The sequence below is a fragment of the Rhinoderma darwinii genome, chromosome 1, assembly GCF_050947455.1.
Source record: "Rhinoderma darwinii isolate aRhiDar2 chromosome 1, aRhiDar2.hap1, whole genome shotgun sequence".
Taxonomy (NCBI): domain Eukaryota; kingdom Metazoa; phylum Chordata; class Amphibia; order Anura; family Rhinodermatidae; genus Rhinoderma; species Rhinoderma darwinii.
Window position 1 is genome coordinate 562,881,375 of NC_134687.1, and position 21,120 is coordinate 562,902,494.

General features: G+C 42.9%; 1 protein-coding gene across 1 annotated transcript in view; it reads left to right on the forward strand.

Moving 5' to 3' along the window:
- LOC142661301 (arylsulfatase B-like) overlaps window positions 1-14,213 on the forward strand; it is a 140,155-nt gene extending 125,942 nt beyond the window's left edge. Inside the window, exons 7-8 of the mRNA XM_075838718.1 lie at window positions 2,005-2,136; window positions 13,106-14,213. Of these exons, the coding sequence (XP_075694833.1) occupies window positions 2,005-2,136; window positions 13,106-13,371 (398 nt within the window). The 3' untranslated portion in view covers window positions 13,372-14,213. The remainder of the gene's footprint in view (window positions 1-2,004; window positions 2,137-13,105) is intronic.
- The last annotated feature ends 6,907 nt before the right edge of the window (window positions 14,214-21,120 follow it).

Here is a 21,120-nt window from a genome sequence, read left to right on the forward strand (position 1 = left end):
TCTGGGATCTATGCAGGGTTTTATGGGCACTGGCATGCACATATAGACATACATAGATGCACAGTTAGTTAAAGGCTATGTAAGTATTTTTAATCACTTTAAAAAAAAAATACAAATAAAACCATGTATCATATTATTTTAAACAACTTTGCAGTTTTTTTTAATCTAAAAAATGTTTTCATTTTTAAAATACAGCTTCTATGTATCCTGGATACATAGACACTGTATCTTGCGTTCAAATCCGTCAAGTCTGCAGAACTAATGGCTTCAGTGATAGCGGGTTCAGGATCCAGCTGTTATCGATCACATCTGTTTAAAATTATATGATACATGGTTTAATTTTTTTTTAAAAAGCCTTTAATGTTTTACATGGCCTTTAAGTCTCCTAAAAGGAGACTGGAAGAAGTCTAAAAATGCCAGCTACATTCCCCTCAACAGTATCACCCACATGCTACCATAAATGTGCTAGCCAAATGCTTCTCTCAACAGCGCCAGCTATATATCCCCTCTTAACAATGTTAGACACTTATCTCTCTCAGCACTGCCAGCTATATGCCACCACAAAAATACTAGCCTTATCAGTGCTAGCCACATGTCATTCTCCACAGTGCCAACTGTGTGCCGCCACAAAGAACCAGCCTCATGCTTTTCCACATAGGCCTTTTAACAGTGCCAGCCACATCTTCTTAACCGTGGCAGCTGCATACCGCCGCAATAGTGCTAGCCACATGGTTCCTACACACATTTTCCATATTGTAACAGTCTAGCCATGTCTATAAAGTGAGTTTTACACTGGGCGATTATCGGGCAAACAAGTGTTCATATAACGCTCGATGCCGATAATTACCCTGTCTAAACAGGGCAGCGATCAGCAGATGAACGAACAAACGCTCGTTCATCTGCTGATCGTATCGTTTTAAAAAAGTAAAATATTATCGTTGTCTGCAGCACATCTCTCTGTGTAAACAGGGAGACGCGATGCCAACATGATAATGTATGGGGACGAGAGATCGGAGTAACAACCGCTCGTCCCCATCCATAGCTCTGTGTGACAGGAGCAAATGAGCGCCGATCAAAGATCTCTCATTGATTGGCACTCGCTGCACCTGCCAAAAACGGCCGTTGTATTTGTGGGGGATGACGCCGTAATAATAATATGCCATACATTTAGATCGTCATCTCTGAACAGATTATTACATGAGCCTCAGTAATTTTTAATCCTTTCAGGATATTTGTGTATTGTGCATATCAATGTCTTTGGTCACCAGTCCCCAGTACAACTTCTTCCTGATTTTAGATTAGAAGACAATGTAATGTCCAGTAACGTTATCTCTTCTATTACTGTTATCTACCTTTTTATGACTCTTCTTATTTTCCTAATGTACTGTGTCATCCCTCCTGATGACTTCCTTCCTTCCCTCTAGAGCTTTCTACATTGTCATTGTAGATCACGACCTCTGAAATGATGTCTGCTCCTTATCTGTACTGTGTTTCCTTATTGCGTGTTATTGATCTGTAGTATTTGTCTTGTTTTAAAGGCAAAACCACTACAAACGTCCATCACGTATGAAAATAGAAGGCAATATTTTGTCTGGGAAACCTTTTATTATTTCCCATTATTTATATAGCATCTAAAGTACAGTAATGTATGTAGTCAATAACTTGGGATTCAGATCAACCACATCTGGCTTAGTGGTTTCTGTAAAACGGACCATAAACTTTAGATAATAGTCAGCCAACCCCACTGATTTTGGAGGACCGGCCGATGATCTAATGTAAATGTGGGCCTCCGGGCCATCTCTCTGACACCTGATGTTGGGGAAAAGAAGGCTCAATCCTTTGTATCTGCTGGACATAAGCCACTTCCAGAGGTTATATGTGCCTCTCCTCATTGAAATGAAGATGTTTATGGAGGATCAGGGAAGATAGCTGTCAGCCAAATTAGGGTTACCGGATGAAATGGTGAATGGTTGTGTAACACTTTTTTTTTTTTTTCTTTCACAGGCTCCATAAATAATGAGACAAGAGAACCCTTGTCCAGCTCCGTTATTTCTAAATGGGAAGATTCATTGTTCAATGTATCAGTTCATGCGGCAATCCGACAAGGGAAATGGAAACTGCTTACAGGGAATCCAGGTACATCTCATCTTTATAACCATTGCACCACGGAGCTGACATTTCCTACGCTGAGACAATTTCATTGTATCAAGGAACTCAGAAAGCATGAAAGAATAATTTTATATACAATCCTCCTACTCTAGTGGTTGAAATGTATTTTGGGCAAATTGCAGTGTGGCCTTTTAGCAGCTTCATATGAATTGATGGAGCGGTGGCCAAGCATGCGTAGTACTGCTCCATTCACATGGGGCTCCTAGGAACAGCAAGGTAAGCCCGTTCTCGTGATTGGTGGGGATCCCACCGGTCATAACCCCACCGATCAGATATTTATCACCTATCCTGTGGATAGGTGATAAATATTGATTATGGGAAAAGCCCTTTAAATCAATCCCCTACTTCTTGCTAACATACTGAATGTGCGTTAGTGTCACGTAGGGTTCGTGGACCCACTGAGCCGTACCGCCTTGGCGGTATGGCAGCTGGCAAACAGGGCGCAGGTCAGTCTATAGTTCATATAGGGTACCTGTGGCAGCTAGGACAGTAGCAAGGCAGGCTTGGCTGGGACTAGGCAGCAGGTAGACGTCAGGTGTGGAGTAGCAGGACAGGCGTGGTATACAGCCGAGTACGGCAACAGCTCAGCACAGCACTAAATCAGGATACAGGTTACAGGAACAGGGAACACTGGGAGCAGGAAACACTAGGGGACCATTTGCAAGACAAACTTAGGATACGACAACAATGCTCAGGCATGGCAGGATGGGGCTGGGACCTTCTTATAGCCCAGGGTGCTCTGGAAGCAATCGGCTCAATCTCCCACATGCATGCGCTTTGGCTTCTTAAGTCTGGACTGAGCTTGCGTGCGCACCCTGGTGGTCACTGTGGAACAGGAGGGCCGTATGTGCAGACATTTCTGGAGAGAAGGGCGTCGACTGGATGGAAGGAGTTCGTGGTCAGCGACCACGGACGTTACAGTTAGCAAGTAGTAGGGAGTAGCTAAAAGGGAGTATTCATGCAGGATCCGACTACACACGGTTTGTTTTATAGTCTGTAACCATGGAGCCACAAATGCCTGCATAGATGATTGATTTATGTGAATCCCCTAGTGATGTTCACACACGGCATTTTCCACAAATACTGATGTAAATTTAAATCTGACTACTAGAATTTCAACTACTGTATGTAGAACTGTTCAGCTTCAGCATTTAGACTTGTATGATTTCTTTTAGGAGGTCCATAGTATTTATTTTACTAAACTTTTTCTGATGCCATGATATAAACATGATGAAATGTGTCATGAAACGAGAGGTTTCAAATCCTTGTAGCAGAAAACATGTTCCCAGATTGCTGTTCATTATTTATGTAGATTTACATTCCATGGTGCTGAAGCAATGTATTCCACAACATATTCGTAAATAATTGTATTCCCCATAAAATAACAATTCTGTAGCATCTTTTCTTCAAACTCTACATTGTGCCGTTCCTCTGTTATTCCTCCTAGAAAATTGATGAATAAATTGTCAACTGGGTGTTACCAGTTGGGGGGGTGTCACTACACAGACTGACCATGTCCACTCAGTGCTGGCAGAGTGAGATTGTGTAGGAACACACCCCTTTGACAAGGAGAATGGTAACACCCAATTGTCAATTTATTCATAACTTTCTTGGTAGGAATACACACCCCGTATTCAGTGCGGATTCACTGCGTCACGCTGCGAAGCGTATCCACCCTGAAAACCACAGGGAATGCCGTCCACATTGTAGTGCGTTATTTCGGCCGTACATTCCTATGCGTAAATGATCGCACACACTGACACCTTGCTTTAGATTTTTGCGGCGCATCGCTATGTGTCCGCCGGCTATATCGCAACACACACTGCTTTGTTGCGTGTTTAAGCACCCTATTGAATTCAATGGGTAAACCCACAACAGAAGACTTTCGTATCCGCAGAATTATTTGACATGCTGCCGTTGAAGTAACCGCACCGCAGGTCAATTTATGTGTGTTTTTTTTTTTCGCGGAAATCTACCTCAGTGTGGGAACAACATTTGTTGAAATCTCACCCACACTGCTGCTACTGTAATACACTTTGGATTTTACGCAATTAATCCTTTGCGGAAAATCCGCAGTGTTTACACTGTGTGTGTTCCTACCCTCTAGGAGGAATAGCAGAGGAGCTGCACATCACAGCATTCTAAGAAGAGGTGCTCCAGAATTATTTCATAGGGAATACAAGTATTTACTAAAATAGTCATGTCAGGAGAGGTGACAGGCCCTTTTCAATTGCCAAGAGCAATTCAGTTATGTAGGAACACTCAGTAGGCAGTAATTCCATTTGGTCTTGTCAGGTCCGTATTTCACACCGAATAACCACCTCTGTAAATTTAAAGCTGAAGGCATGCCTGGAGAGAAGTACACCACACAAATGTCTGAGGTACAGCTTCAATGTCAGCCAGGAGGAACTGAACTTTATTCAGAACAAAGAAACACACACAGAGAAGACACATGCCCCTCCCTATAGATGTGGGACTTGCTTAAATTCTATTCGCTCTCCAGCTGTAACTTTTCCTGTACATTCTTCTGCACACTCCTCTTTGCATTCCAGGGGGCGGTGTCTTCCATAGGTGTGTCCGACATGAACAAAGAACTTGTTATATATATCAGTGTATTACACAAAGAACTGAAATGTATATACATATGTGTGAGGATAATATTTTTCAAACAATATACATAGTATTGATCCCTCACAGTCCCCCCTAAAAATATTATTACTCTATCCCTGAGTCTTGCCTAGCAACCTACCACTGACTACTCGAACCAGGCGGGTAGCTTGAGACGAGCTACTCCTGATGAGTAACCCCCCTTTGTACCTGGACTTACAAGGTGTCGGAGTGGTCCTAACTTTCCCTATTCACCTCTGGATACAGGATGCCTGTCTTGATATAATCTACAAACCGCTGCTGGTTGTAATATATATATATATAATTAATCCATTTTTATTAACAGTAATTGTCGCACTGTCACTTACTGTCCTAATGGGACTTTACCCCTGCAGATATGACAGGTCATGGGCAGCACAGTGACCTTCACCTCACACCTCCACATAAAACTCCTCAGATTGTAATTTGCAGCACCGTGGCATATTTACACACATACATTATAATTATAAACCTCAGACATTATAAACAATAGGGCCTCAACTAATAATCATAATGCTATCACCCTCAGGTTTCGGGTCCCATCAGTTAATTGCCAGTCCTGTACACCATCGTCGTCTTCTTCTCCTGTCTTCTGCTCTTCACTGACTGTCACCCTCAGGATAACCCACACAATTGTGGAGTCAGACTACGTTGGTGTCCAGTGGGGGAGTTATTATTACCCCCTCCTAGCCACTTACTTATCAAAACACTTGATCCTGCTGACGGATTCACTCAGGTCTTTGGTCTTTACTTTGATCTTTACTGACGTCATCAGGACTTGGTTTGGTCCTTCTCATCTGTCCTTCTCACCGTCTCCTTTGGTTTACGTCATCAGGCTGTACATAGCACCTCATGTTGTGAGCCTGGGGTGAGATCCCACGTAGGCGGATTAGTGGAGTTGTACTGTGACTATCAAACCCTCCGCATCTGTACTCTTCCTCTGGCAAGTTACTTGTCTGGGCGGCTGCTTAGAATTGTGACACTGCCGTCAGTTCATGATAAACGCGTTGTAGTGGCTCAGGCTGTGCCTGCCGCATCTCAGTGATGGAGTTCATCGTGTTAAAAGTCTTTTAGTTCATATTTACTGGCACTTGCTGGGGACCCCCAACTCTTGTCAATTGTTAAAATAAATACTAATCTGGTGATAACATCATCCGCATACACTATAAACGTTGTTCCAAGTACATACAATAATGTCAGGCCCCTAAATGACATCAAACACCTTTATATAAGGAAAAACTTCTCTGTTACAATGGACAGGGCACCTAGAAGATGTGTAACTTATTGGGTACATTTCATTTGCACTTGGTGATACCCTTTCAGCAGGATTTGTACCTTGATCTCAGCTGATTGCCTGGAACATCTCCACCTCACAGAAAGATACACAGATTCCACATGTTTATCTGACAAGTGTCTCAAACCAATTTTTCTTACTCTAATTTGTATTGCATGGGAAGGCCTCTCAAGGTCGGTTCTGTTCGTGGGAGGCGGGTATGATAAGGTTGGCACCGGTCTGCCAGGACTGTTCTGTAGGCAAATCAAACAGCTCTAACAGAATTTAGCGCGACAGCTGTAAAACCTGGGACATACCAATTAGATCTTACCAAATCGATCCTTGCAGTCTTGGGGCATATGTGAGGTCATACACCATCAATGCAAAAGCCATCAAGAGTGCCTTGGGTGGTACCGGTTTACCTTCCTTTATCCATCCACATTCTGTCAGAATCTGGTTCTCACGCCTTCCGCTCCCAGTTGGACTCTTCCTGTGGAGAACAAGCTTTTTCATTGTATAAACATTAATTGATCTTAATCAAATAATTAATTTGAAGAAAAACATTAACAAATAGCATCTTTACATCAAACGTTCACACTGGTCAGTAACTAAAACTTACAAATTGATTCTTCTTTATATACATATCCATACATACACATATACACTGCACAGAATTCTCTGCTCTAAAATTTCCCTTTCACAACAAAAATAAAAAATAAACAAATAAAAATGTTTTCTAATGGGAATATTCCACTTCTGTACCTTTTATCTGACGCATGACTCTAATAGTCCAATGCTAAGGCTGGTCCAGAACTTTACATAAAACTTAACCTCAGTATTTAATATTCCCACAACCCTTCTTAAAGGAACAGTGTCACCACAATTTTTTTTTTAATATGTTAAAGATGTTAGTGCTTTATTAAAAACGTTTGGATTAATTTGTGTGTTTGTGTGTTACTTTTTCTTATTTTTACACTTTTTCTTCCCTATGGGGGCTGCCATTTTTTTTTCCATTTCTGTATGTGTCGATTAACGACACATACAGACATGGAATATGGCAGCTCCAGTCCCGTAGGGACTGCGAACGGGGCCCGTTCCATCCACTAACATTGTACGCCGCTGTGTGGGAACGGCGCATGCGCCGCTCCCACACAGTTCAATTTGAAATGCGCGCCGTCCGGCGCCATTTTCCTGTGGACCGGAAGTCGCAGCTGGACAGTAAGATTACTACTTCCGGTCGCGGCTTCCGGACTTGTGCACATGGAACAGCGGCAGCAGACGGAGCGGATGGACCGGAGGGAGCGGCGGCGACTGGAGCAGGTAAGGGATTTCTATGTATGTTTATGTTTCAGTGTGTTTTACTAGTGTATGTTAACCTTCTACACTGTGTGTTAGCTCAAAAAATGGCGACACACAGTGTAGGAGGTTAGACCGTTCAAACCCCTCGTTTCTCCCGGCACTAGCCAGGATAAAGGAGGGGGGGATGCTGAGAGCTCACTAGAGCGAGGGCTTTTTACCCAATTTTGCAGCATAAAGCAATGTGGTTGCTTTACCACATGCAATGCTGCAATTTTGGGAATGGCTCCATCTAGTGACCAGCAATGGGAAATATTATAAATTAGAATCCAATTGAATCCAATTTATAATATTTCCTGACTCGTGAAAAAAAAAAAAAAATTAGAACAATGTTTAATCACCTATACACTAATTGTTTAACTAAAAAAAAAAAAACATGATTTGCTGGCAACACATTCCCTTTAAATACAGTTATTAAACAAACTAACCTTGGGACAATGTCTAGAGAACTGCTGACATCTTATCATTGTACAAACACCAGTTCAATACTTGGGATAACATTGTTCCCCCCGTCACTTACACACAAGGTCTTCAGTGGGAAAAATACAGGCCGGGCTTCAGGCCCCCCCCTGAGAACAGGTCTACACACATGAGCACTTTGTCATACACTTCTACCTCGGGTAGTTGTATGTTCTGCAGTCGCTGGGACGGGTAATCTGGCCAGGCTTCACTTTTCACAGGTACCTTTGCTGTTTTACCTATGTCATGCCGTGCGCACATCATGCCGGCTGCTACAAACCTAGCGGTGGCATTATTGTATTCAGGGACAAGCCAATTTACTGACACCTGGCCGCACATACTCTTGTTGTCAGGTCTGTCTTCTCTCGCTCTCTCAATTGGCTTACCCGATGATCCAATAAAGTTCCTACTACCAATGGGCCCATAATTGTGGGCGATGCCAAAAGCGTACCTAGAGTCAGTGTAAATGTCGGCCGTCTTACCTTCTGCCAGGTTACAAGCCTAAGCGAGCACCTCCAGCTCCGCTCCTTGAGATGAACAAGAAGGTGAGATTGGTTTCTGGGTAATTTACCTGGTGCCTCGTATCCTGTCTTGTACATATTATACAATAAAATATCTCTTTATTACAAATTTACATTAAAAACCCATGTCACATATAGATAGAACATCTCAAAGGGGTGGCGTCTTCATTCTCTAAAATAAAACCAAATGTTATACACTTCTCCACACTCATCTGATAATCACGAGCACTTTGAGAATCTCACTTTTATCAGGTTCTGCAAATACTTGATTAATACAAAAACAAAGAAAAAAGAAAACATTCCTAAAAACTTTACATCAAATTAACAATGTCCAGACAATTTTTGTTTGCCTTCTCCCTCATCTAAATCCATAAAGACTCGTGTGCGTGACGTCACCTCTGCCTCCTGTGTAAATTTGCTGGAGGGGGATGGTCTCTTACACAACCATCTACACAAACCTCAAAATGTAGGTTACTCTCATACACATTTAATCTGGATTACTCATTGGGGTCTCTTACACATTTTTAGATCTTCTGAAACCAAATTAATTAACTCAAAACAAACCAAAATTGTACCTGATCAAACCAAAATTGTACCTGATCAGTTCCTTCACCCTTCCCCCCTTTGTGGACTCTGCGAAAGTAATGTAGCAGAGTTCAAAACTACATCTCAACATAACACTAATTTAACCCCCTGTAATGTGCAACAGCCTGAAACAAAAATGACTTTTTCCTGACGAAAATACATTTTATCTTTACAATGACATAACTCATGTGTGAAATCAAAAACAAAACAATTGTAGTTAGTTATTCAATAAAACAAAAAAACAAAAAAAAAAATATTATCTCTGATAACATTAATTACTGCAAACCAATAAACTGTATATATAAATAGGGAACGGTGGGGGCACATACATTTTCAAAACACAGTGTCTCACAGTATCTAAAGTTTAATACATCTGAATTAACATCAAAACACATGAAATCTGATCACATCAGAACACATAAATATCGTAACTTTTATAAACAACAGCGCATGCGCAAAAGAGAAGAAATTTATTTAGGTTTGTACACATTACTGATATATATATATACACTAGTAGAAAAACGGCAGCACTCTAATTCAATGTGCAGGTTCCAGTAATGAAGGGTGCCAGCTGATAGTCCCGATCCAAAGACCATACGCATATCCAAGAAGAAAATTCAGCAGCACTCCAATGATCAAGGTGAAAAAAAGGTGAAATTTATTGTGCCAACATGGCAATGCAACTTTTCCGTCCCACCTTGGGACCTTTTTCAAGCATAGTGATACATACAGGTTCAGTGATTTATATAGTGTGTATCCAATCAGTGTCGTCAATCTCATTAAAATAATGAGGTTGATATATACATCTTAAAACAACGTGATACAAACAAAGAAAGAGTATCGAAGTGACATAAGTCGATACATATAGTGAAAACAATACGTTGATGTTAAAAACAACATAAAACATACATTACTCATGCAAGAAAATACAAAATTCCATAAATCGCAATATTCACCAGCTGGGTGAAATACGGAGACTGCACGACCACTTAACCAATCAGAACGCAGGTATTGTTGTTAGACGTATAACACTTGTCATTCACAGCCCGTATCTGTCCGGCTCCACTGCGCATGCGTCGGATCAGTCCGGACCGGATATGACGTCTCGCTATAGTAACTAGGATACCGATCGTTAGTAAACAGAGTCCTCTCACCATTCAGTTTGGTCGATCAGTATAACCCGGAAATGACATATCGCTTCAAGAGTTAAACATATCGATCCTCCGAAAAGACCATTGCGTATAATACAGGTAAGAAATATAAATCAAATAAGAATATTGCTCATCTTGTCTTTACACAGCACCTACTGATCGACCAAACTGAATGCTGAGAGGACTCTGTTTACTAACGATCGGTATCCTAGTTACTATAGCGAGACGTCATATCCGGTCCGGACTGATCCGACGCATGCGCAGTGGAGCCGGACAGATACGGGCTGCGAATGACAAGTGTTATACGTCTAACAACAATACCTGCGTTCTGATTGGTTAAGTGGTCGTGCAGTCTCCGTATTTCACCCAGCTGGTGAATATTGCGATTTATGGAATTTTGTATTTTCTTGCATGAGTAATGTATGTTTTATGTTGTTTTTAACATCAACGTATTGTTTTCACTATATGTATCGACTTATGTCACTTCGATACTCTTTCTTTGTTTGTATCACGTTGTTTTAAGATGTATATATCAACCTCATTATTTTAATGAGATTGACGACACTGATTGGATACACACTATATAAATCACTGAACCTGTATGTATCACTATGCTTGAGAAAGGTCCCAAGGTGGGACGGAAACGTTGCATTGCCATGTTGGCACAATAAATGTCACCTTTTTTTCACCTTGATCATTGGAGTGCTGCTGAATTTTCTTCTTGTATGTGTATATATATATGTATGTATATGTATATAATATATATATATATATATATATATATATATATATATATATATATATATAAATAAAAACAGTGCATATTGAAATCCTTTGTCTCAGCAGCCCTGCAGACTGCACCCAGTCAGCCCCCCTCCTCCTCCCAAACACAGCACACTTCAGGGGAGGGGGGTCACACACTCATTTCTCACAACTTCTAGTCTCACAATCTTAACACTTTCAATGCCGGCAAAACAACATACGTATCTGCAATCATTCATCACACCATTGTATAAGAATTATCTACGTTCAAAACATCAACCACATAATCTTTAACAATACAATCTGTCGGCCACCATCTCTATATTATGATGACGTATTGTTTCATCAGTGAACTAGACTGGAACTTCTGTAAATAGAAAAAACACTACAAATGACAAAATTAACAAGGTGATTATTTCATACTGATTTGGTTGGGCCGGGCGTGGCCACATCAGGGGCAGGGGGGGGGCAGCCTCTCCCATTCGAAACACAGTGCGCAGCTGTGAAGGGGGGGTGGTTTCCCACCAACAATGACGACACACTCAACATGAGGTACGGAAGCCATTACCGGGCGTCGGCTGGTCCTGTTTTCTAATACATACAATACCTTTCTTATTCCTAACTTCCTCTTCTCTTCGCTTCATTAAATCATATGCCTAACAGTCTATATTATACACGTAATTTATATAATAATTTTCGGTCAACGACTCCCAGGCCTCGCAGGAAATATTAAAATTCCTCAGTCTACAGCCCCCGGTCCGCCGAAATATAATTGTATTTTAGACTCTCCGGCTACGCTGGAAATATTAAAATTTCACAGTCGATAACTCTCCGGTCGCTTATATAATCTTTATTTCGATTCTCCGGCTACGCTGGAAATATTAAAATTTCACAGTCGATAACTCTCCGATCGCTTATATAATCTTTATTTCGATTCTCCGGCTACGCTGGAAATATTAAAATTTCACAGTCGATAACTCTCCGATCGCTTATATAATCTTTATTTAGTCCCTAATTACCCAGAGGATGGTTAGTCGGGCGCGACTAAGGTCTCACAGGTTTTTTTACCTCACAGCGGAAAATATCACCTCTGTCGCCTGAGATAATCCAGGAAATCAACAAAAGGGTTCTACAGATCGCCACAAGACTGCCCACTAACACAGATAAGACGAAGATTTATAAAATCAATTCGCTTACCGTGTTATTGCGGAGGTGATCAAATTCCTTCAGTGGGCAACTTTGAGTCCTCTGTTTCACCCTGTGATTGTCGACTGTCCGGATTTTGATTTTTCCTCGAGTGAGATCCCGGGCTTCGGCACCAAATGTCAGGTCCGTATTTCACACCGAATAACCACCTCTGTAAATTTAAAGCTGAAGGCATGCCTGGAGAGAAGTACACCACACAAATGTCTGAGGTACAGCTTCAATGTCAGCCAGGAGGAACTGAACTTTATTCAGAACAAAGAAACACACACAGAGAAGACACATGCCCCTCCCTATAGATGTGGGACTTGCTTAAATTCTATTCGCTCTCCAGCTGTAACTTTTCCTGTACATTCTTCTGCACACTCCTCTTTGCATTCCAGGGGGCGGTGTCTTCCATAGGTGTGTCCGACATGAACAAAGAACTTGTTATATATATCAGTATATTACACAAAGAACTGAAATGTATATACATATGTGTGAGGATAATATTTTTCAAACAATATACATAGTATTGATCCCTCACAGTCTTTTACCATGTTTCATGGACATTTTAAGGTTTGTCTCCTCTACCATTGTCGCTATGGATTCTTATAACTTAATACATTAACATACATTCAAGAATTAGTGTAGTTAAGCACAATTTCCTTGTTCCTGCTAGCTGATGTTATCTGGGATCCAAGAAGATGAGATCTGGACTGCTGTTTTCATGGATTTTGCACTAGAGAGCTGGTATATTTGTCCCTCTGCCTGCCTGTGATGTGGAGGGAACACTGATCACTGGTGAAATACGTTCTCTAAAGCAAGAATTGACTTTGAAGACCATGTTTCTTCCATATCACTTCTGGCGGCACAGGACAGTTGAGGTAATTTTCCACTGCGTGGAAGGGCCGGGAGCACCCAACTCTGCCAGTACGGAGGCACACCCTTCTAGAATGAGACGTTTTGATCTAAGTCTGCTTCTTGTACTTTTTTTGCAGGTTGTGATCGCTGGTTTCCTCCACCAAATGTTTCAGACATTGACAATTTCCCAGCATGTGAGTCTTCAAGAAAGAATCTGTGGTTATTTGATATCGTCCATGATCCTGAAGAGAAGCAGGATTTGTCAGACAAATATCCTGAAGTAGTGAAGAAGCTTCTTTCCCGTCTGGAGTACTACAGCAATCATTCTGTTCCCATCTATTACCCAGATGATGATCCCAGATGTAACCCTGAAGCTTCCGGTGTGTGGGGCCCTTGGGAATAATGTTTTGTATGAAGAGGAGATGCACCTATGATAAAATGAGAAATGCTCAAATACAGTTTTATATTTCATTTTCTTTCATGGGATAACGTATAACGGACATGTTTTACGGAAAAAATTGTTTTGCAATAAATGTCTTCATGTCGAAATCCTAAAAATAACTGTACCAAAATCCTTTCTACCTTTCACCTTACTCATTGATGGCAAGTAGTCCTTTTGATAACTCTATTTGACTTCTGCATCTGTTTGTAGCAAATGATCCAATATCTGATATTACAAGCAGTTATGAGAAGTGTTTAGTGTCAAATTAAATAAATTAATAATAAAAATGGTTAATTCCTTAAAGATCTCCTATATAGTAAGAAATGATCACCTTGTAGAGAATGTAAATCAGTGGTGTACACGGCATAGAGGAAGACTACAATGCAGCTGAGGTGGGTGGGTGGAAAGTCCAGCACTGAACAACATAGTCACAGCAGCAGTAACAATGTGATCAGGGACCGGTGACATCAGTGGAAGCGGCGGGTAGTATCATTGAGTCGCTGGCCAGGGGCTCAGTCGCATTGGGAAGGGAGCTGGTGGTAGCAAATAGTAGTGCAGCTGATCATGGTCCTAGGATGGCGGGGGCAACACTTTAGCTTTATTACGGGTTTGTCCTGTTGACAATCAATTGTTTACATACATTATCTACCTGATTACGGAGTCCTAATGTTCTGCAGACTCCAGTTTACAGTAAACCAAGATGGAAGTCTGATATAGTCTCCCTGTCTTTGCTGTACAGCTTTATTGTAGACCTCAAAAGATTTATTTTGTTAATATTAAAATATTTGTAATGACTGTGAAAATGTGATGATTTATTTACCAGATTAGAAGATTATTAAAGGAGTTTAATGAAATTTGTATGTTACTTATATGTTGATTTGCGCTTCCTTAATCGTTTCTAGTACACTACCTCACTACACTCGTGCACAGTTCGCTCCAAGTATTTTCCAGCAGAGTAACAATACTCCTCTTAACATTTTTGAGGACTATTTTCAGCCAAGGAGGATTATATTATTTGCGGTGATTCAAATACATACACAAACATGATGTTAAAATCTCACTATTTATGTTGGGCATTACTATAATTTATAACAATGCTTCAATGCATGAAAGGGAGTCTGGATAATTTAGAAATCTAGATTATATGTATCCTACACTAAAGATAAGTGAGAGGTCTTGTTCACATGTGACGGAATTACTGCAGATTTTCCGTCCGTATTTGCGGGCGGAAAATCCGCTGTGGATTACAGCACTAGCAAAGTGGATAAAATTACAAATCTCATCCACATGCTGCATACATTTTCTGTGCAAGAATTGGCCTGCGGTGCAGATTTTTAAATCTGCAGCATGTCAATTTCTAAGGCGGATTGGGCACAGATTTTTCACATTGAGTCCTATGGAGAAGTGAAAATCAAGAATAAAACCCCAAATTTTCAGGTGCAGACCACTGTAAGATAAAAAAAAAGCAGTTTATATTTTTAAAAAAACACTCCCCCACCGGTCTCTATATCCAGGCCTCCAGCTATGCTGTGTAGTATAGACATGTGACATGTGAAGTAAAAATCCTTTAAATTTACCAAAGTTGCTGCTGCTTGTCAATAAATAACTATTATATGCTGTTTAGCTTGCTACTTAGTATATATTTCCACTAGGCTCCTCACAAGACACCAGTGACATTAATATTGTTAGTGTGCCACAACGTTCGCAACCGTCCCAAACTGACTGCAGAGGGTGCGCTGTACTCTCTGCCGCAGCACACCCAAACGTACCAATCTACTGCTTGTCAAAGCGTGAGTCCCTTACTCACATTTGCCTACCATTGGCAAGTAAGGAGCTTTCTCATTGGCTCATAGACTGTTTTTAAAAGTTATAGGAAAGCTGGTAGCATGTGTCCGCTAGGCACAGAAGTTTGTGGAGACTAAGGGTATGTGCACACGATAACGTCAATTACGGCTGAAATTACGGAGCTGTTTTCAGGAGAAAACCGCTCCTGCATTTCAGATGTAATTGCTCGTACTCTCGTTTTGCGAGGCGTCAATTATGGCCGTAATTTGGAGCTGTTCTTCATTGAAGTCAATGAAAAACGGCTCAAATTACGTCCCAAGAAGTGTCCTGAACGTCTTTGACGACGCTGTTATTTTACGTGCCGTCTTTTGACAGCGACGCGTAAAATTACAGGTCGTCGGCACAGTACGTCGGCAAACCCATTGAAATGAATGGGCAGATGTTTGCCGACATATTTGAGCCGTGTTTTCAGGCGTAATTCGAGGCGTAAAACGCCTCGTTTACGCCTGAAAATAGGTCGTGTGAACCCAGCCTTAGCAGATGCTTCCATGTCCCCTCCTCCACTGACCGTGCCTCCAGTAAACTCTGCACTGACCCCTCAGGGGCTTATTCACTTTCTAGTGACTGTGGAGTGAGCTTTGTTTACATCGTATTGCTTTACCCTCATTATGTAACGTGAGAGGGTCCCCAGCTGGCTGAGATGCCAGCGCTATGCATCATGGGAATTGTATTATAGGAGGAGAACAGGAAATGGCTGCAGATTTAGGGTATGTTCACACAGAGCGTAAAAAAAGGCAGCGAAAAAGAAGTGCATGTAATTTCTTCAGCCGTTTTTGGAGCCGTTTTTCATGGACTATAGAAAAAACGGCCGTTAAATACGCCGCAAAAAACGCGACTTCAATTTAAAAAACTTCTGAACGGGGCGTGGCCTGGACATGGCGCTGGTGAGACGCGTGGTGTGAGAGCTCCTGTTCTCTGACCGCTCCCAAGCCTGATTAATAGCGTCTATTTGCGACACACTTCGCACTAATGCGAAGGGGATCACGCACCAACCCCCCGACATCCACAAGAAGCGACCAGACAAGGACGAGAAGCGGCATACCTCACTATTTCTCGGAGCCTGGACTGCCAGCATCTCAGGCCCGTCTATCCAATATGGCGGACCGTACCGGCGCCTCAGAGACGCCGCCTCAAGGGAAGAAAACGCCTCCAGCCCAGGCGCAGGATAGCTCGTCGGAGCCTCTGAGGGGTGAGTCATCCTTTGCCCCGGCATCAGCACATATTATGGGCCCGGAGCTACAGGCACTTACGGCACAAATGGTGGTCATACCCACTAAAAGAGACATGGAAGGTTATATCTCCCGCCTTGAAGCAGTTTGCAAAACTGAGATCCGCTCCTTGAAGTAGGACATTGCCCATATTAATGAATCTGTGGAAGCCATTGAAGTTAAAACACAGGAGCTCCAGCAGCAACATGCCTCCCAGCAAATTTTATTAGATCAACACTCTGCACATATACAAATGCTGTTTGATATGACTGACGATGCAGAGAATAGAAACAGGAGGAACAACATAAGGGTCAGGGGTATCCCAGAGGCTACGGGACCCCAGGACCTCGTTCACACGTTACAGGGCATATTTAACATGTTGCTGGATAGACCTGCGGACTCCCCAGTGGAGATTGACAGAGCTCACCGTACCCTGGGTCCAAAAAGCACAGATTTGGCCAGGCCGCGGGATGTGGTGTGTAGAATCCACTTTTTTCAACTTAAGAAATCTATAATGAGGCAAGCTCGTAACAGGGTTACACTGGACTTTGATGAAGCTCCGGTGCAATTACTGGCTGATCTTTCTCGTTCCACTCTGGCAAAAAGGAGAGCCTTGCGACCCCTACTTGTCGCACTTGGGGAAAAAGATATCCCGTATTCATGGGGGTACCCCTTTCAACTGCAAGTTCGCCGTGGATCCTCCACCTATTCTGTCTATTCTCCAGAGGATATCCCTGAATTTCTCGCTGCCCTAGATCTACCACAGATCTCCATCTCAGATTGGCCGTTCTTCCCACCGATGCCGCAGCGTATGCCAAGACGTAATTCTAGGATGGATCATTTCTCGACCCCAGCGAGACGCAGAAGATTGCAGGGCCCGGTGGCTCCAGCCCATGCTTCTCAGGAATCTTGATGTTGCTCCTGTGTTGGGACTCTCGCTGTATCTCTGCCTCCGTAGTGCCTTACTGATGTCTTCAGCGGTCATGACATGAGTGGTCGCTTGTGTCGAACTCTGTTCCCAGGGCCCCTGGATTTGGCCTCCCTGTCAGTTTTATTGCCGGACACACCTGCCTCACCTGACTGCCTATGCTGAACCATAGATGTCTGCTACCCTGAGTTTGGCTGTAACTAGGTCAAGATTGCTGGATTAAGATGTTGGGACATTTTGCTTCTCCAATACCGAGTTGTTAATGGGGAAGGGGTATATGCTGTGGATTTATGTTATTCTCATTAGCCAACTCTAGCACGAGGCGGGAGGCTTCCCCTTTTAGTGCGGCTGCCCTTCGTTGGGGATTTGATGGTAGTGTCGGGGAGAGTCTTAAGCTAGGGGTCGGGTAGATATTCCTAGCCTAGACGAGAGGAGGAAAACAACTTTGACCGATTGGGGTGCGCTCCTATGTAGGGTTCACGGGCACAAACCTCCTCCTATAAATTGGCCCTATGGGCTTATATAGACCGCCTCACATCATTTCTGTGAATTGTTTGGATATGGTGAGAAGAGGACGACAGGGGTTATGGTATACCAGTAGTTCCCCTATCTATATCCGCCACGCTGGTTTAGGTGCTAGCCCCCCCCCCCTGGGTGTGACCCTAATCTGGCATAACTGGCAGTTCAGTCGGACTAGCTGCTGAAATATTCCTGTAGGCTATGGGATCCTTTAGACACTTTACATGGCATCTTCGCTAGGGGGCGGTTCTTCTCCAGGGAGGTAGTTGGTGCGTGTTGATTCTGAACATTTCTGTTTTTAAGATGTGATAGTTTAAGTGGGTGTTTATACAATGTATCGGGCATATGGGGGTTGGTTGGGAGCTTCCTTCTTCCATAGTCCAGTCAAACCCACACCTAGGGCGTGTTCTGTTGAACACTTTGCATTGATTTCTTTCCACTAAACAGAGTCGTTTTGGGGCTGGATCACTGACTGTGGTGAATCCATTAGTTCACTGATTCTTTCTTTATTCTGTTCCCTCTTCCCCCTCTCCCTTCTCTTTCCCAGATGGAATCCTTAAAATGTTGCTCATTGAATGTTCGGGGATTTAATACTTCACAAAAACGTGCTCAGATCCTATATCATATGCATAAACAACGTGTTCAGATTTTACTTTTGCAGGAGACTCATTTTAGGATCGACCATGTGCCTACTCTGAAACACTGATACTATACGCAGTGGTTCCATAGTACCAACCTTGATGCGAAATCCAGAGGAGTGAGTATCGCTATACATAAATCTCTTCCGGTCTCTGTTGTTGCTACCCAATATGACACCCAGGGGCGCTTTGTGTTTCTGAAACTTCGAATCTCTGAGCTAATGTGTATCTCCCTAATCACGACCAGGTGCGCGTATGCAGGAGTTATTTTACGGAACTCTCTAAATTCGCAGAGGGTCTCCTGGTAACTGCAGGAGATTTCAACTTTACAATGGATAGGGTTATGGACTCCTCCTCGGCCGATCCTCCATTTCCGCTTCTCAATTGTCTGCCCTCAAGTCTAAGCTGTTTGCCATGCAAATGGTAGATGTCTGGCGGATTCTCAACCCCCAAACACGGGACTACACCTTCTACTCTCCAGTACATGACATGTATAGCAGGATAGATTTGTTTCTTATTAGCCATCATTTACTTTCCTGGTCCCTGAAGTCTCAGATCGGAGCTATGATTTGGGCTGATCATGCGCCTGTCTTCCTGTCTCTTACCCTCCCAGACACTAGACGGCGGGAATGGCATTGGCGGTTGAACCCTCATCTCTTGAGGGATTCGGTTTGCCAAACGGCCATTAATAGCTCCATCTCTGAGTTTTTGGATCATCATGCAGTAGATCCCACCCCTCTACCGGTTCAGTGGGAGGCGTTGAAAAGTGTATTGAGAGGTATATTCATACAGCAAGGTTCAAGACTGAAAAGGGAAAGGCCTTTCAAGATAGAAAAGCTCTTGTCTCGCATACAGACTCTAGAGACCACTCATAAACAGTCCCAATGTCCTCAGACTTTGGCAGAGCTGCTAGAAGCTCGAAACTCTCTGAGAGATTTACTAGACCAGGCACATGCGTCTTTCTGAGATAGGGCGCGGTGTTTCGCTTACGAACACTCCAATAAATGCGGTAGGGCGTTAGCTAGGTCACTACACCCACGGGCTCCTCACTCCTTTATCCCAGTGATCAAGACGACACAGGGCGAGCGTAAACATAATCCAGAGGACATTGTCAACTCATTTCGGGAATACTATCAGTCCCTGTACAACCTCAAGGGGCCTTTAATAGATATGTCTCCAAGTGACCTCCAACGGAAGATTGATTCCTATGTCGCACGCACGGCTTTGCCGACTCTGGATGAGACGGAGACTGCCTCGATGGGTGAGGCCTTCTCGGAATCTGAAATACATACGATCATAAAATCGGCACCATCAGGTAAAAGCCCGGGACCGGATGGATTCCTGGCGTCCTTTTACAAGACCTTTGTAACTAAGCTTCTTCCCTATATGACCAAGGTGTATAACGCCGTTACCACCACCATGCCATTCACTCCGCAAACGTTAGCGGCCACCATTACTGTGATTCCCAAACCGGGGAAGGATCCCTCTGTATGTCCTAATTACCGTCCAATCTCCCTGATAAATGTGGATGTTAAACATTACTCTAAGGCCATTGCAAATAGACTAGCCCCGCTCCTACCGTGGAGTATCCACAGAGATCAGACAGGATTTGTCCGTCCTAGAGAGGCGAGGGACAATACCAATAAAACTACCCTCTTAATATCCTATGTCCTGAAAAAGTCCTTACCCACCTTTTTAGTATCGGTCGATGCAGAAAAAGCTTTCGATCGGGTACATTGGGGGTTCTTGAAATCGGTATTAACCCAGATAGGGCTTTGCCCCATCATTCTAGACAAGATACTGTCCCTATACCAGACACCTACTGCACGAGTTAGGGCCAATGGGGTACTTTCAACACCATTCTCTATTACCAACGGCACTAGACAGGGATGCCCCCTGTCTCCCTTACTTTATGTCATCACGATGGAGCATCTAGCGGTGGCTATCCGGAATTCCCCTGATATCTCAGGGATAGGAATAGGCGGGGATTGTCATAAACTGGCTTTATATGCTGATGACCTTTTGCTCTTTGTGACGAACCCCGTGATTTCCTTACCGGTGCTCATTAGAGAATTCTAAACATTTGGCCAGGTCAGCAACTTTAAGGTAAACTATACAAAAACTGAAGCACTCAATATTTCTCTATCTTCTGAGGTGCTGGAGCTTTTAAAGACATCCCTCTCCTTTAAATGGCAGTTGAGGTCTATTAAATATTTGGGGGTTCAGATTCCTAGGGACCTAGTGGATCTTTATACTCTCAACTACCTTTACTTCAAATCACTCTCAAAAACTTACAATCATATGATCGAGCACAACTCTCATGGTTTGGCCGCATAAATGCTATCAAAATGGATATCCTCCCTCGGTTTTTATATCTGTTTCAGGCCATTCCAGTACTGATTCCTGGAGCGTTTTTTAAGACTTTGGAGAAGGCCAGTCAGAATTTTGTGTGGGGGACTTTGAGGCCGCGCCTCAACCTGAGGTCACTGTCCCGTCCGAAACTGAAGGGGGGAGCTGGACTCCCGGATTTGTCCATATATCATCAGGCCGCGGTACTCGCAAGGGTAGTGGA